Source organism: Andrena cerasifolii, chromosome 8 (genome assembly GCF_050908995.1).
Source record: "Andrena cerasifolii isolate SP2316 chromosome 8, iyAndCera1_principal, whole genome shotgun sequence".
NCBI lineage: Eukaryota > Metazoa > Arthropoda > Insecta > Hymenoptera > Andrenidae > Andrena > Andrena cerasifolii.
The window spans coordinates 3,891,125-3,908,023 of record NC_135125.1 but is presented as its reverse complement, the minus strand read 5'-3'; the positions used below and the strand labels follow the sequence as shown (position 1 = coordinate 3,908,023).

Below are 16,899 nucleotides of genomic sequence, written 5' to 3'. Positions count from 1 at the left end.
ATGCGTAAAAAGAATTCGTAGAGTTAAATAAAGAATTATTAAACTATAGAAATAAATTAAATATTTAATGTTTTAATAGTTTGTGAGATTGCCTTTTGATTTTATAATAGCTTTGAAGCTTATTGGTATGGAATTTAATAAGTTGCATGTTATAGCAGGCTGTATTATACTCTACTCTTCTAGCAGCGCGGTTTTCAAACTTTCTTTAAATGTAATATTACGATTACGTATTTTTTTGTCCAGATAATTATTATCTTATTGATATGTGGTGATTAGGGCACCATTTTCAAATATTTTGGTGTGTTATACAAAACCCTCTGCTCAGTTAATACTCAGTTAATATAATTATGCAGAATGCTTTGGATCTTTGTCATGGGTAAATATAAAATTGTCATTAAGGCCCATTTTATTTGCACTAGCATGGATGCGCTTGTTCAGGATGTCAATATAAACACTATGATTCATACATACTACCGTCGATGAAATGCAGAGATTCCACTCCAACGGCACTCATACAGACCCAGCCAAATGCAGAACCCCCCCAGGGTTTCATCGTAGGTCATGAATTTTCTTTTTTGAACTCTGTATTCTTTTTTCTGTATACTGTGAAATTTGTTTTGGACCCAAATATTTCAAATTCGCTAAATTTGAAATACTGTGAAGTGTGTTTTGGACCCAAATATTTCAAATTCACTAAATTTGAAATACTGTGAAGTGTGTTTTGGACCCAAATATTTCTAATTCACAGTATGGAATTTCGTGAATTCTGTATTCTTTTTTCTCCATACTGTGAAATGTGTTTTGGACCCAAATATTTCGAATTCATCAAATTCCACACTGTGAAGTGTTTTTTAGACCCAAATATTTCGAATTCACTAAATTCGATACTGTGAAGTATGTTTTGGACCCAAATATTTCGAATTCACTAAATTCGAAATACTGTGAAGTGTGTTTTGGACCCAAATATTTCGAATTCACTAAATTCCATACTGTGAAATATGTTTGGACCCAAATATTTCGAATTCACTAAATTCGAAATACTGAGAAGTGTGTTTTATATTATTTTGAATTTAATGAATTCCAAATATTTGGGTCCAAAACACACTTCACAGTATGGAATTTAGTGAATTCAAAATATTTTGGTCCAAAACGCACTTCACAGTATGGAATTTAGTGAATTCGAAATATTTGGGTCCAAAACACATCTCACAGTATGGAGAAAAAAGAACACAGAGTTCAGAAAAGAAAATTCACGACCTACGATGAAATACTGCGGGGGTTCTGCATTTGGCTGGGTCTGTATGAGTGCCGTTGGAGTGGAATCTCTACATTTCATCGATGGTAGTATGAATCATAGTGTTTATATTGACATCCTGAACAAGCGCATCCATGCTAGTGCAAATATAATAGGCCTTAATGACAATTTATATTTACCCATGACAATGATCCAAAGCATTCTGCATATAATACTGAGCAGATGGTTTTGTATAACACACCAAAATATTTGAAAACGGCGCCCTAATCACCACATATCAATAAGATAATCCCATAGAGCACCTATAGGATTATCTGGACAAACAAAATACGTAATCATAATATTACATTTAAAGAAAGTTTGAAAACCGCGCTGCTATAAGAGTAGAATATAATACAGCCTGCTATAACATCCAACTTAGTAAATTCCATACCAACAAGCTTCAAAGCTATTATAAAATCAAAAGGCAATCTCACAAACTATTAAAACATTAAACATTTAATTTATTTCTATAGTTTATTAATTCTCTATTTAACTATATTTATTAATATCTTTGTAAATGTTAAGGGCAATAAAATTGTATTTACACAAACTCTACTCTGCAAACATCGAAGAATATATATTACTCATTTTATTCCCTTAAAATTTATTACTAACACGCAAATACAAGAGTTTAACTTTAAACTGGTCGCTGTACGAATACTTTTTACACTCACCGCACATAATACCCACGTTGTTGAAAAAACGAGAAATATAAATTCTCTGCAAAGTGTAAAAACGGAAACCGATTCTACAGAAAACGACCTAACAGATTCTAATTTAATAAACGTAGCATTTAACAGTCCCCAGGAATTCCATAATACGAAGAATATTTTTTCAAAAAAGAAATATGATATTTACTCGATCCTCCAAGGAAATAATATGGATGACGCATTTTCTGAACGTTCAGCCGGCGGAGAGTTGCCAGTTACCGGGCATCTTCGGTTACGCCGTTAAAATTTCGTACAGCCATACGAAACGAATCACTTGTTACGGAATCTACTTAGTCGACTCTTTTTTCGCTGACGAATAAGGAGCAACGGAAAACGATTAACGCTCAGGCGTCGCGCAGGTATATAGGTGTATAACGAACGCGAACGCGGGGCCCCTGGCTCAGCGTCGGTAGTGCGCTCGTACACACAGAATATATTTTATGCGTGCGTGTGTGTCGTTGAAGGCACGCACCTGAGCGTGAAACGGAGGGACCCAGCGTTAATGCACCGACGTGGCTTCCACCTGCACTAGACGAGTCGAAATATGCTTTTCCTTTACCTAGAAATTCGTCCGCCGGCTTTTTCAGTTTCACGCTCGGCGGCGCGATTTCTCGGCGTGCATTTCTCGCCAAGGATTCAAACCGTCGCCCCGTAATTCCAGGATATGCACAGCACGGCGTGGCTCGCTTTTAGCGCTTCCCGTTAATCTCGAGAATCACTTAGGCTAATTAGCATCAATCGGGGGGCCAGGAGTTTAGAAAACGATTCTATTCTTGCAGCTGGACGCAGAAGACGGGCGAAACACGCTCGCCTCTGTGGGCTTTCACGAATGAAATTACCCGTACAAGAGACGGCGCGAAGGGAAAGTATATACAAGCTGGGATACTCCGCTGCGTTATTATGGTTAAATATTTTGCATCAGCCCGAAGCGCGCGATTTCATAGGCTGCTTTATATTTAACGGAGGGACGAATGGTCGTTTAGAAACGCCAAGATATCGCGATGAGATTTTAAACGATCGATATTCTACGGCTTTACGAGCGCAAGTATTATACATACAGGTCCGTGGCGTGGAACTTTCTGTTATCGCGTTAAATTCTTCACGCACAGATGGGCCTTATTTGTGTAACTCTGACTCGTCGATTAACGCCGCCGCTGGCAAGGCCCAGGCGATTTTACGCGCGCACCATTTTACGATTACGTTAGTTTTTAAGAGCCTGTGCGGGTCATTGCACCAACATTATCGATCAGAGCTTAGCAATTCCAAGTTTAATTCCTTGCCCTGCGAGGCACGACAGTATATACGCGATCGCGTAGATCAACGCGTAGCCCCACGGCCAAGAATTGTCGGAGTCACTCGAACGCCGAGTGATTTCAACACGTAGGGTAGATGTCACGATTACCGTGCCCTGTCCCTATTACCGTGCCTTTATCCTTAAAGAAGCCGTGCAAAAAAGAACTCGCGTAAATAAATAAGGAAAGAATTTTTTTTAATTAAGTTAGACTATTGATGGATTTTTAAACAATTAAAGCATAGAAAAAAGAATTCAAAAATGCTTAAAATTTTATGGAAAAGTAGATAACGAGCAGTTTTGAGACGTTTTCGTATTTTTAAAGCGAATTCGGTAATAAATCATTATTTGTACTTATGTAAAGTGTTTATTATATCATAAAAGGTTCAAATTTTATGAAAAAATAGCAAAATGAGCATTTTTTAAATGTATTCGTATTTTTAAAGTGAATCCGGTAATTCGGACAGAAATTTAACGCTTGTCCCCACTACCGTACCCCTCGAAGCCCATTGGCTCCCTCTGTAACTGCTAAACCTAACCTTACTTTCGTCTCTCAGAACGGGTGAACAGAAATTTGTATTTGCATATTTTGCTTTTGTAAGGAAAAGGTCATATTAAAATTACATATAAACACCTCTCGCAGGGCAATAAAATGTTCTGAACAGTTCAAAGATATGTCCTAACCGCGACCATATTTCAGAGCACGGTAATTCGGACAAAAACATGTATTTTTCTTTCAATTCGAAGAATATAAAAAATTAACATTTTCAACCCGAAGAAAATGCCTCGATAGAGAGAAAAGTTCAAAACACCGATATAAATTTTCACCAAGCGGAATTAAGGTAAGAGAACTCGGTAATTAATTCCTTAGCGAGCAAGTCGGCGTCAGAGCACGATAATTGGGGCATCTACCCTATAGCGAGCACGAAAGATCGAGCGATTGTTATTTTACGCTGTGTATATGAATAAAAACGACACGGTAGAATGGTTGGATGTAATTGTCGGCACAGCCAATGGAAGTGCTTCTTCGTAAGAGCATAGGCGTGCGGTTGAGGAGCAGAAGAAACGAAGCGAGAAGTTGATAACGCGAAACGAAAGACTGGTAAGGATGCGCCAGGCCTTCCATGAAGCAGAACGACGTTTATTTTAGTCTACCCTAGTGTACACGGACACATAACAGTACTCCAGGTAGACGATCAGGTGTGCGGAACGGTTTGGCAAGACGGCCTCCCCACCTGTCACGAATTCGACGCTACTGAGTTCATCGTTTGCGTTGATCCCACGTAATAAATTTGAACGGCAACGCAGTGTAGATTACCCGCCACGGAATGATAGAGCAACGAGGAGGATCCAGACACCGTCGTCGATTAATATTTTAATGCTGTTTAACGGCGCAGCATTTGGTTCGAGGGAGTCGGGAGGATTCGCGTAAGTATGCGTGGTGTGGATCCATGGATCGCGGTGTCCGCTGCGGCGAGGAAAGAGAAACACAGGGGGGCAAGAGCGACGCACGAATGGCGAACATGCCCGGGGCCTTACTCACCTGCCACGACGTATCGCGCCCGCATTTTCGTCGACCGGTCTAGAGATCTGCAGTCGAACACGAGGGACACCCGCACTTACGGCGTCTCTTGTTGCACATTCACTCACGAGGCATCCTCAGCCACCGCACTCGCCGTCCTTTCCTCTATTTCAACGTAGAACCAGGAAAAACGCACGCTTCTGCTTTCCCATGCACTACAGAGCGGGTCCGTTCGCTTCGCTCCTTCACCGTGACACATCCACCCGCGTACCACGACCGCCAATAAACACACACCGAGCGAGACTGCGGCTCTTCTGGAGAACGTCGCTCGCTATTGTGAAGTCTCCCTCCACCAACACGGAGCACCTTTGCCTCGGCACTGCCACGCTACGGCCCTGTCGCGTTACCAACACCGGCTGGATCGCTTCTATGTCTATCTTTCTCTTGATCGCAGTGCCAGGTGCGGAGCAACAGATCGTGCTCTAGGTATTTCGTGCGCCTCGCGATCTACAATGCTTTGCTTTCGGAATGCCCAACGGTAAACTTTTCCTCCGGGGGACCTCTCCTTTCGCCGTGAATTTATATTGGTCGAAGGCGCGTATCAAATAGCATGCAAAATTGTTATTTTTAAGTTCGGGGATTTATACGTTGCAAGGTTATTTGTTCAAAAGACTCCGAATTTTTACCAACATATACTGTACTAATACTCGGGACAAGTTGCATAGCGGAATGCGTGTTATCGTCGAACCAGTTGTGAAAATTATAGAACCCATTTTCAGCTAAATACTTTGCTATTAGATACTTACCGTAATTGTCGCAATATCGGCTAGAAGATATGTCGAAATTTCGCAATTTTTTTCCCCTCGTAATTTTTCAACGAAAAAATTACTAAACTTTAAATTGTTATCATTAAACTCTATACATTAAGCACTTTCCATAAATATAAGTTTCGACGTCTAAAAAAGTTTTCCCAGAGGATAAGTTCACATCAAGATTTCTTTCTTTCGGTAAATCATTGTACATGTGACGCGAAGGAGTAGGTAATGTATTTTTAAATGAAGTACAACAGTATTTTCTAAGCGGAGGTTTTTAATATTTTCTATGTAATGAAGAAGCGTGGTATGAATTTACTCCGTTCTGGATGTTTTAACCTTCAAAAATTTATTTAATATATTGATAATAATATATGAGTAATAAATATAAAATGCATTCTTTAATGGATATTTAATTATATGGGAAACATGTGGAATTAAGAAAAAAAAGAAATACCTCTGCCGTGACAATGTCATTAATTTGCCAGACATTGCCGTGACCAGGATTCGAACCTGGGTTACTACGGCCACAACGTAGGGTCCTAACCACTAGACGATCACGGCTATCAGAGGAGTTGTGGAAAGTAGCGCATTTCCATTGTATTTACCTGAATACTTAAAATCATAACTTTTGACAAAATATTTGTTACGCAGATTGTAGTGAAAAGTATACGAGATGTTTATTTATTAAATTATTACATGGTAGAAAATATATTGTGACACTTCTCACGATAAGCAAATGGCAATAAGCGATGAACGACTTTTGTAGATCACACTGCCCTCTGTTGCTGTTCACAGTTACATACGTCTTACCGACTGTTTTTTTTTTTAATTTCTTATCACTGCCATTCTACCCTGCTCAGGCAAATACTCTATTTAATTAAATTCTCGTTTCACTCTAAAGAGTGATCCAAAAATGAAGTCTTTTTTAGCCTGTTTTTGATCCCACGATTTTGAAACGGAATTTTGTGCCAAATGATACCTTATGATGAGATATCATTCACAACAAATTTTCGAGTTGAGGTGACAATAAGTTTCTGAGATATGGAAGGTCAAAGAAGTGAAAATTCGTTAAACGCGTTAACCCATACGCTTCGATGTACGGACTTCTATGTCAGTCCGATAATTTAAACAATTATTTTCAGGGGTTTTGCTGACTGCTAACAACGAATTTGAACTTAGATTTTCAAAAATCACGAAAAAAAAAATAAAAATCATGAAATATAAATGACTGTGTAGTGGGTGTTTTTTTTTAATCTCGTCCACCATATTGAATCGGCCATTGTGAGTTTTGCTGACTGTTAACAATGAATTTGAACTTAGATTTTCAAAATAATTAGTTTCGCATAAAATTCAGTTCCAAAATCGCGGGACCAAAAAGAGGCTATTATTTGTGTCACTCTTTTATCCCTTTGTGAACTGAATTGTAATTACTTAAATTGTGTTAATTTATCACTTATAATTTTTTTGACAAAAATTCAGTACGTATAAAGTTTACCGAGATCTGGAAACTTTAACTTATGATCCGTTACATCGTCAAGTTCAGCAATTTGTACAGGGTACACGCAACGACAGGACATCTTGTAGCGATATAAATCATGCGCATAGATAGACGCATAAATTTCACGCGATTACTATGAAATTTGTAACGAGCATCCCGCTTAGTGATTCATTTTCGTGTTCCTCCCTTCTAATTCCTGTGCAGTTCCGGTTCCGGTCTCCCGGTTTCTCTTTGACAAGCCAATTTATTTATAGAGTTTGGCAGGTCAGGCTATCTTGTGTATAGAAAACAAAAATCGGTGTGTTGCGATAGAAACGCGAAGCGTAACAGCTATATGCTTCGGTGTAACAGGAAAGGAAATTCTATCAGTGTATTTTGAAAGCGAGACTCCTCGCTTTTATTATCTGGCATTCGCGTCATGGTTGCTATGAAAATGTCAGCTCAGTGGTGATTCATTCGCTCATTACATAGTTGGCTGTTCATCTGTTTTTTGGCAGCACGGTCTGCTTAGGGAGCAGGTGAGTGGCTTTAGATCTGTTGATTGTTGTGAAGCTTAGATTATAGACACATGACTGTGTTAAGCAAACTTTACTTCTCCATTCCCATTTGCGTATGCATCGAAATAATTAGAAAAGGTTAAATAGGTTAGGAAGCTGAATAAATACTTTTACTGCCGGGGTATTACGTATTTACAGATTGTTGAATGCACAATATACGTACACACTTAAGTACTGAGTACTCTAAGTTTCAAGCATAATAATCGATCCTCCTAATTATCTTCGATTTATGTTTTACTTCGATAAAGATTGTAACAGTAAAATAATAGAAAAATCTTATGCTGAAGAATGTTCCATGTAAATCAATAATTAGGGATGAACCGATCCGAGTAAATACGAGTAAATACTCGATACTTTCGTTTTCGATACCGAGTAATTTTAGTAGCGATACCTACGGCTGCGATATGTACTCGGTATCGGAAAACGGTACTCGTACCAAAACATATATTTTTTTTATCAATTTATATGTCAAATAAATGATTGTTAATAAAATACTATTTTTCCTTTCACTTTTCTGCATTCTTTTAGTGTGATGAACATCTGTATATATCATTTCACCAATTATGTATCTATCTTATTACTAGCTTTACTACTCCGCTTCGCCCAAAACTTAAATTTTGATTTTATAAAAAAAAAAATTTATTTTTGCTGAAAATGGTCACATTCGTCTGAATTAGTCACGCATAATGAGCTGAGGCAGATTTCGTGATCCCAGAGTTTATCGTTCAAAAGTTTTTAGGTGACAGACAAACACACAAACTTATAGAAGCTTTCTGCTTTATATATTAAGATATGTTCTATTTCTCTTGGTTCCATGCCGCGAAACGATTGTATATTTTTTGTTCTCTTCCATTATATACATTAATTATTATAGACTGCTTCGTACTTACTTATATACTTCGTTGTGACTAAAGCCTACTTCCCGTTAAATAACAGTAAAATAAAATACGTCTTCGTTAATAAAATATATTAATAAGCAAAAATCTGTACTAATTTTCATTCGATATAAGTACTGTGCCCGGATGGAAAGAAGTCGGTTAAGGGTTCTTCGCTCGCATTGGCTCCCGCCGCCCGTGTCTCATTTGCTTACTTTGTATTTGTCGACACTGTCGCGCCGGCCAATAGGGATATACTATTCTGACCTGATATTCGGACCCTAGAGTTCCTCGACTGACTTGTTTCCATCCGGGCACAGTAGGTATCGATACTCTTGATTCAATACTGAGTAGATATCGATACCTTCTTTCGATACAAGTTACGAGTAAAAGTATCGATACCTTGACGGTATCGGTTCATCCCTATCAATAACGAACAATTGCCAATACATGCTCTCGTTTCTGCCTGCTTCCATAAAGGTGGGTCCTCACCAGCGAACAGTTCGCGAACAGGAAATTCAATTTCCATGCTGTTCGTGAACAGTTCGCGAACGCTGGTGGAGACGCACCTTAACTTGTCACGCACGCGAAACAGTTGTGTGTGAAATATCTTTTTAATTAATTCTAACAATTTTCCGATGCTAACACTGAAATTCCTTTTATGTATTTTGTCTTTTGTACTGATTAGAGATATTCTGTATTTAGGATGATGGAAGAACCATTAAGTCAATGTGCTTCGCCATCTGGTGATAATAATTATTGTGGAAGCGAAGAGCTAAATTCGTCCACTATAGTAAGTTTAGATGAAACATTATTGGATATTAGCACACGACATTCTTTAAGTGTTCTCCGAACACCACCAGCCAAGAAAGCGAAAAGAGTGAGATTTTTTAGGAACGGAGATAGGTTTTATACTGGCATCGTGATGGCCGTGACTCCAGAAAGATATCGCAGTTTCGATAGCTTAGCTTCGGATTTAACCAGAGCTTTAATATCAAGCGTCACCTTACCTAACGGCGTTAGAGCAATTCACACCATGGACGGAAGGAAGGTTCAAAACATTAACGACTTGGAGGATGGCAAATGCTACGTGGTTTCTGGGCAAGGAGAGATTTTCAAGAAAGTAGACTATTCGTCTACGAAAGTAAGGCGAGGCAGTTCTCTGTCCAGACTGCCGCAGTCTTCTGTGGGTACTGGTAGACAAATAAGCGCGATACCGCTATGCGTAAAAGCGAGGATTATCACTTTAATTCGACACGGGACAAAGCCGCGTAAAGTCGTGCGTCTCCTGTTAAACAAGCGAAACGCTCCGAGTCTGGAACACGCAATGGAAGCGATCACAGAAGCCGTTAAATTAGACTCTGGAGCTGTACGAAAAGTTTACACGCTCTCCGGGGAACAAGTTATCTCTTTGGAACAGTTCTTCGAGAGTAATAACATCTTTGTGGCTTACGGCACGGAGAAGTCGAATCCAGAAGATTTTGAATTAGATTTCGAAGAATGTAAGTGTATTCAGAGCTTTCGAAGATGTCCGTGGACGTCGAAAAGACAAAGCGGCCCAATGCCTAGAATGCCACGTAAATCTGGGAAAAAGGTGATTACTACGCGACGAGTGCGAACGCCGAGTCCACCTTCTCTGATCTTACCACAACCGTTATGTTTACTCTATACAGTTGGTCATGTTATTGGGGACGGGAATTTTGCGATTGTTAAGCATTGCGTACAAAAGTGAGCACCTTGAGAAATCGGATGTTAATAATTAAGAATACTGAGAACTCTATTTGCGAATATTTTTTTTAGATCTTCGAATACAGAATATGCGATGAAAATTGTGGATAAGTATAAGTGCCAGGGTAAGGAAACAATGCTGTCGAGCGAAGTGGCAATTTTGAGGCAAGTTTGTCATCCAAATATTATTAGCTTGATTGCGGCGCAAGAGACCGCTGATCAATTGTTCTTAGTCATGGAGCTTGTGAAGGTAGGTTTGTTTATCAAAATTCTTTATACGTTGAAAGTAGGGCTGCGACTATTTATCGAAGTTTTCGGTATTCGAATATTCGAATACTTCAGTTGCTCAATTATTTGGCGAATATAATTCGAATATCCAAGTATTCGAATACTATTCGAATATCCAAGTATTCGAATACTATTCGAATATCCAAGTATTCGAATACTATTCGAATATCCAAGTATTCGAATACTATTCGAATATCCAAGTATTCGAATACTATTCGAATATCCAAGTATTCGAATACTATTCGAATATCCAAGTATTCGAATACTATTCGTATATTTAAGTATTCGAGTCGTATGGTGTGAATTATAAATCAAGTTCTTTAGGTCCATTTTGTCAAGGTGCAATTTCATGCTGACGCTCGACGCTCGTTTTGAGCGTCAAAACCAATCACGTGACCGACGCTCAACCAATGAACAAGCGAGTCAGAGCAAGTCAGAGTTAGTGATGATCCAGGGAGTGATCGGTATTGGGATCTGACATCCGTCACCATGACATCTGGTGGCGAAAGTAGGAGCGCTTGTTGGGTACACATCAATCCCTGTCCGTTCTCGTGCCGTTGCATAAAATTCCGCTGAGCAGGATATGAACCTACCCAATCACATATACTTTGCATAGAAAAAACTACGTTATCGCATATACAACACGTGTATCTCGTACCCATATCGGCGCCATCTTGGTTAGGCCCCGCCCCCATGTCAGATCCCAATAACCGCAGCCATTTGGGTGCGAAACCGGAAATAACATAACCTAAACATTCATTAAATCGTCTGCTTTCCAAGCTGATTTTTCATCTATCTCTTTCTATCCGTATTTCTATCCCTTTCTTTTTTACAATTTCTTTCTCTGTCTACTTCCGCTTTTGCTCCAAATCTAAACCGAGATTAGCTTTTCGGCTTGATGCTGAAAGTCACATGGACCGATCACGTGACTGGTTTTGATGCTCAAAACGAACGTCGAGCGTCACCTTGAAATTGCACCTTCAGGGTGAAATCTTGTAAGCTAATTTTGACCCACTTCACACCATACTATTCGAATACTCGAATATTCGAAGTTTATTCGTAGCATTCGAATATTTGTAAAATATTCGAATATTAAATTATTCGAATAGTCCCAGCTCTAGTTGAAAGTCTAAATTGCACGATAAAATATATATCTGTGTTATTTTAGGGCGGAGATTTGTTTGACGCAATCGCCACAGCGACGAAATTCTCAGAGGCCGATGCTAGCGTAATGATCGGGCATTTAACGTCCGCATTAGCTTACTTGCATTCGCATCATATAGTTCACCGCGATGTTAAGCCTGAGAATCTCTTAGTTGAGATGGATGGAAGTCACGTTAGGTGTTTGAAACTAGGTGACTTTGGACTTGCTCAAGTTGTAAGGGAACCTTTATACACAGTTTGTGGAACACCGACGTACGTAGCACCAGAAATTCTCGCAGAAACTGGATATGGTTTAAAGGTACGTTAATATTGTAGGTCAGGCCTGCCCTTTAGGGTGCAAATACCTCCTCAAGTTCTGGGACCCGAGCAACAGCCGAGTGCGGAACTGTTACCCTGCTAACCGTTGCGTGGGTTTGGGACAACTGCAAGAGTGTGTGTGCGCCCATACGCGTGAAGCCCAGCTATATAGACCCGTGGTACGAGCATAGAGCTCTAAACTTGAGCTCTATGTTTAGAGCTCAATGGGTACGAGCTAGTATGGACGCGCGCACAGTCTTGTAGTTCTCCCACAGCCCATGCTGTGGTTAGCAACGTAACAGTTCCACGCTGGACTGTTGCCCGGGTCCCAGAACTTGAGGAGGTATTTGCACCCTAATGCTTAGTTTACATCTGACGAGTGCTCGGCCGAGTGAGCCCACTGGACCCAGCACTCGCCCAGTCTGAACGCATATTCTAGTACTAGACCGAGTAGTCTGGCGTGCAAATCGGTCAAAATTTTCACTCGGCCGAGTCACTCGTCAGGTGTAAATCCAGCTTAAAGGGCAGGCCTGTTGTAGATAGATAATTTTAGGTTTATTAATTCAGATTGGAAAATGTAACAGGAGAAATAAATGTAAATCTTTTTAGATCGATGTATGGGCAGCTGGTGTAATATTGTACATATTGCTCTGCGGTTTTCCACCGTTCGTTTCGCCTGAAAATGACCAAGAAGAATTATTTGAACGTATTCTGAGTGGTCAGTATGAATTCACGTCTCCGTATTGGGATACTGTATCAGACTCTGCCAAACAGCTGATCTCGAACATGCTACAAGCACAGCCTGAACTGAGGTTTAGCGCGGAAGACGTACTTGACCATCCGTGGCTAGCGGTAACTATCATTATACACAAGTTTCGTAATAGAAAACTCAGTTCCCTCTACCCGCATGGCTTATCTTTCAATAAAAAGAAAAAGATCCTAGTAGTAGCTATAGTGAACTTCTTTTTCGTAATTTTATCCTAAATTTTGGTTATGTATATTTTCGAATTAATTTGCTTACTAGTTTAGTATAATTTATTTAATAACGAATTAGCTTCGGTTCACTGCCGTACCCAATAATACGCTCACCTATTATACAGCTTCACCCCTTGGCTACTTGAACACAATGCTAGGAAGGCTTCTGTAGTGGTTTGCTGTATCTGTAGCAGTGCTTTTTTTTTTCTTTTGTTCCGCCTCTGTATATCAACAGAGATTTCTAGGAGGCGAGCAAACCACAGCATCAACACCTACCAACCCGTCGGAGCAACACTGGAATAAGCAGTGTAAGCCGATAAGATTAGCGACTTTTGAGTTTGACTACAACTACCAAGCGCAGAGTAGCAGTCCGCGAGATGAAGCCGATGTCACACCGAGCAGCAAGGGGAACGCGAGAAGCAAGTGGAGTGAAGTTTTATCATCGATAGAACCAGGGAATATTGATTTACTTCATAACATGGATCGGAACCAAGAGAACTTGGGTCACGACGATACTGATTTTAATAATGGAAACCGAAGCGACGAGGAACCCGTCTCTCTTAGTGCAGATTGTTTACAAGATATTCATAACCTTAGCCAGTCTATGCACAATCTTATAAACAACTTAAATGAAAATCAAGCCCATCAGTATTGTTTAAAATCATCGCACAGTGAAACTTCATCTCGGAGCAGTATTCCGGAAAATGTTAATTTCTCAGTAAAGACGAATAATGCGATATTAATAAATAGTTACGAAACTGCTGCTGCAGCTCAAATTAATACGAGTCGTCATAGCAAATCAATGCAAGAAAATATATTTCCTTCCAATAAAGGAAATTTCTCCGCCGATACTAATTCCGTTACGCCTACTAAGCCAAACATATCAACCGACAGCGATGCGCATAGTTTCGAAACATGTAGATCTGCTAATCCAAGTGTAAGTAAACAAAAACACAAATGGAGACGTCTCTACGAAAATCTAATAATTTCTGAGAAGGTCACTTCGAAACTTGAGAGCGACGACATGAAAAATTGTAACACACTTTTATCATCGACCGACAGTTTAACACCAAGTTCCAGTAACGACATCGAAACATCGGACAGCTTTGTGAACATTCAATTTGCACAATTAACGCAGGACCAGAGGTCAAGTTCCACTCAAAGTATGGAGTCAACCGACAGTTTCGAAAACATTTGCTTTTCTTACAATCAGGAACCAATGAACGATAACGCGCGCGACCCGAACGAAAACGGCTGCGTGAATGATATTCTGCAGTTGGACCTTACGCAACATTCTCCTTTAACGAGTCAAGAGAAGTCGGCAACAAAAATATTGCAAACCCCAACAGCGTTAAGAGCGAACGCTTCGAAAGCTTCTAAATCGCACAATCTGTTAAACAACAAGAAGAACGTAATGAGAACACCGGAGGAATCGAAGTGCTTTAAGAACGAGGCAGTGAAACTTAGGCGCGAAAGGTATACACCGAGAAGTGACGCGGAGTCAAGGACAGCGGCAAGGAACAAAAGATTCAGCTGCTTTCTACCGTCATCCGCGAAGAAGGGTCTGGACTCCGTTTTAGTCAGCGACGATGTGATTTCTGATTCTGTCCGAATAGGCCGGAAGTTTAGCTCCACTGATGAATTGCGAGACGAGAAACAGAAGCAAAGCGTAAGGTCGAAAAGGTTCAGCTTATATTACACGCCGCAACCGTTGCGGAAGAATTACGAGAGCGACACGAAGGCTGGGAGAACTACGTGCAAAAGTGTATCAACAAGTCGCAGTGATCGGCAAGTTAATGGGAAAGCGTTGGACATGAGCCGAAAGAAAGACGACGTTTCGGAACTCTGTGAGAAGAAGAACGTGAAATGTCGGAGGTCAGTTATAGATAGTACAACAGCTGCTGCGAGAAGTAAATCAAGCAAGCAGAGTGTTCACATCAGATCTAATATTGTAAATCCAGCTGTAATGACCAGTAGAATAAAATGATCGTAATTAGTTATATTTATACGTCGGGAGTTAATTATCAGCGCGGGGCTAATCCGCTAAAAGAGTCCAAAGTTGTAATAATTACTTTAATGTAAGTTTAAACCTCGATTTAACCAAGGAAGTGACACCGTTTGTTCTTAGATTTCGGGGGCGTTGATGCGAAATCGATAATTCAGATTAGAACACGTGGGCTTCGCACACAAACGAGACATGCCAAATGCATTTAAGTAGTTTATTTTATATTTGATATCAATCGTTGTACGTAGTACAGCTATTGAAGCGAACTAGGTAGCAGAAAACGGAGCTTCGTTTTCGACAAGGAGTAAGCGAGTAGCGAGATACAATTATAGTAGAGAAGCTGTATTAATAAAAATGCACAAACCCTTGTGGCAAGTGACAGAGGGTGACAGCGCGGACGATTATTGCGTAATAGTTGCGTAGCTTGTCGCGTGTACTTGCTCAAAAGTAATCCGACTAACGTTGAAAGAAATATTTTTGTAAAGTGCCGCGCGCGCGGTGTCAAGAGCAATACAAGCGGAATGGTGATAATTAGGTCGGAGGGAATCTAACGTCGGATATAAGAAAGAGCAGAGAATTGATTGAACGTGTGACGCTTCTCGCGCGAGATTATTTTTGTAGAAACTGCGTAAACAGTATGTAATACTTCACACACGCCTTTCTCCCTTTGTCGCTTGAATGTAATTCTGCGGTTGGCTCTCCCACCACAGTCTCCACATTTTTTAATCATTCGAAAATCATTATTAACGACTATAATGATGTACATATATAACGAGTATTTGATTCGTAAAATGTTGTTTAAGTATTACTATTGCTAATCGTTTCCGTGATACCGTGATTCGCGCGCAATGGAACTGGCGTACCGCGGAATTTCGTACTGGAATGGATTCGTATATAGAGAGAACAATGATTGTACTTTTTTATGGTAAGCGCAATTGATTCGCGAATGCGTGTACGGCCGTAGCGTAGTCCGTAGAAATTTCAAAGTGATTTACGCCAAATACTGAAATCCATTGACTATTTATATTATTATTATTACTATTACGAATATTATTATTACTATGTACATGTTCATGTATTTACGTACACAGTAAAATCTCGCAATCATATTCGTTGCTACACTCTGTCTACATTTATTTTGTATCTCTTCTAACTTTTTTTTCGATGTAATCACCTTCGTATATGCTCGAGCGCTATCGACTCTCCTGTAAATTGTGTGTACCGCCTTTATTTCTCCCGGGAAGAATTCATTAAAAGACAAGCATAATAAAAGTCATCGTGAAGTTTTTATTCAGAATCGCCCAAAGAAAGTAAGTTTTCTAAGTCCCTTCGCAAATCTTTCGCTCGTTAAGCGAAACCTCAGTTATTATTTTATTGGTTGCAATTAGTCCTCTTGTATTAGGCACATTTTTTAATAAATTATAATTCATTCCTTTGTTAATATTTCATTTACATGTATGTTGCTTTTAATTGATCTCGATATAGAGATTGGTAACTGGCTAATAAGATTATTATTAGTTGAGTAAGTGTATTAGGTTGAGCCCAAAAACTTTCAAAAGATATCTTATTAGCCGAATTAGTTTAGAGGTAGCTAACCGCATTAGTTTCGTATTCATGTTAAATGTACAGATTATACACAGTAAGTTTCGTCTTTTTAATTAATAATATTTATCTGACAATATATAAGCATTTTATTCGCAACATCAAATCTGCAAGATGATCTCTATGTTATAACTATAATAATTATTCTACGTTGATATTTTCGTTATGTAGTTTTACCCGTTCTGTTTTGTTAGTTTTACGACTTCAATAATTATCCAAAGAACAATTGCCTTTGAAGCTCTCAATGGCCTACTGACTAATCTGTTATTGGTCGC

At 39.5% G+C, this 16,899-nt stretch overlaps 3 protein-coding genes and 1 non-coding gene across 10 annotated transcripts in view; 2 read left to right on the top strand and 2 right to left on the bottom strand.

Moving 5' to 3' along the window:
- Nucleotides 1–5,222, bottom strand: part of Crb (cell polarity complex component crumbs) — a 96,943-nt gene extending 91,721 nt beyond the window's left edge. For 2 of the 5 annotated variants that reach the window (XM_076818208.1, XM_076818210.1), the window contains exon 1: nucleotides 4,842–5,222. In XM_076818208.1, coding sequence (XP_076674323.1) covers nucleotides 4,842–4,866 — 25 coding nt within the window. In that variant the 5' untranslated portion in view covers nucleotides 4,867–5,222. The remainder of the gene's footprint in view (nucleotides 1–4,841) is intronic. The other 3 variants (XM_076818209.1, XM_076818211.1, XM_076818212.1) reach the window with 2 other exon arrangements.
- The window catches only part of Sick (sickie), a 626,930-nt gene that overhangs the window by 33,836 nt on the left and 576,195 nt on the right, over nucleotides 1–16,899 (top strand). The gene's annotated exons all lie outside the window — the stretch shown is intronic.
- On the bottom strand, nucleotides 6,125–6,196 carry Trnah-gug (transfer RNA histidin (anticodon GUG)). Its single transcript has one exon. It is a non-coding gene; the product is annotated as a tRNA-His (tRNA).
- Nucleotides 7,284–16,141, top strand: LOC143372206 (uncharacterized). The gene is made up of 6 exons (XM_076818216.1): nucleotides 7,284–7,651; nucleotides 9,271–10,293; nucleotides 10,366–10,543; nucleotides 11,750–12,043; nucleotides 12,652–12,894; nucleotides 13,253–16,141. Exons 2-6 carry the CDS (start codon nucleotides 9,272–9,274, stop codon nucleotides 15,002–15,004), a joined length of 3,489 nt encoding a protein of 1,162 aa, XP_076674331.1. The 5' UTR covers nucleotides 7,284–7,651; nucleotide 9,271; the 3' UTR covers nucleotides 15,005–16,141.

Bases quoted from the DNA above. Each gene is read 5' to 3' on its own strand.
- LOC143372206 (XM_076818216.1), top strand. From the start codon at position 9,272: ATGATGGAAGAACCATTAAGTCAATGTGCTTCGCCATCTGGTGATAAT. The intron at 10,544-11,749 runs GTAGGTTTGTTT...GTGTTATTTTAG, and splicing joins TAGTCATGGAGCTTGTGAAG to GGCGGAGATTTGTTTGACGC. The intron at 12,895-13,252 runs GTAACTATCATT...GTATATCAACAG, and splicing joins TTGACCATCCGTGGCTAGCG to AGATTTCTAGGAGGCGAGCA.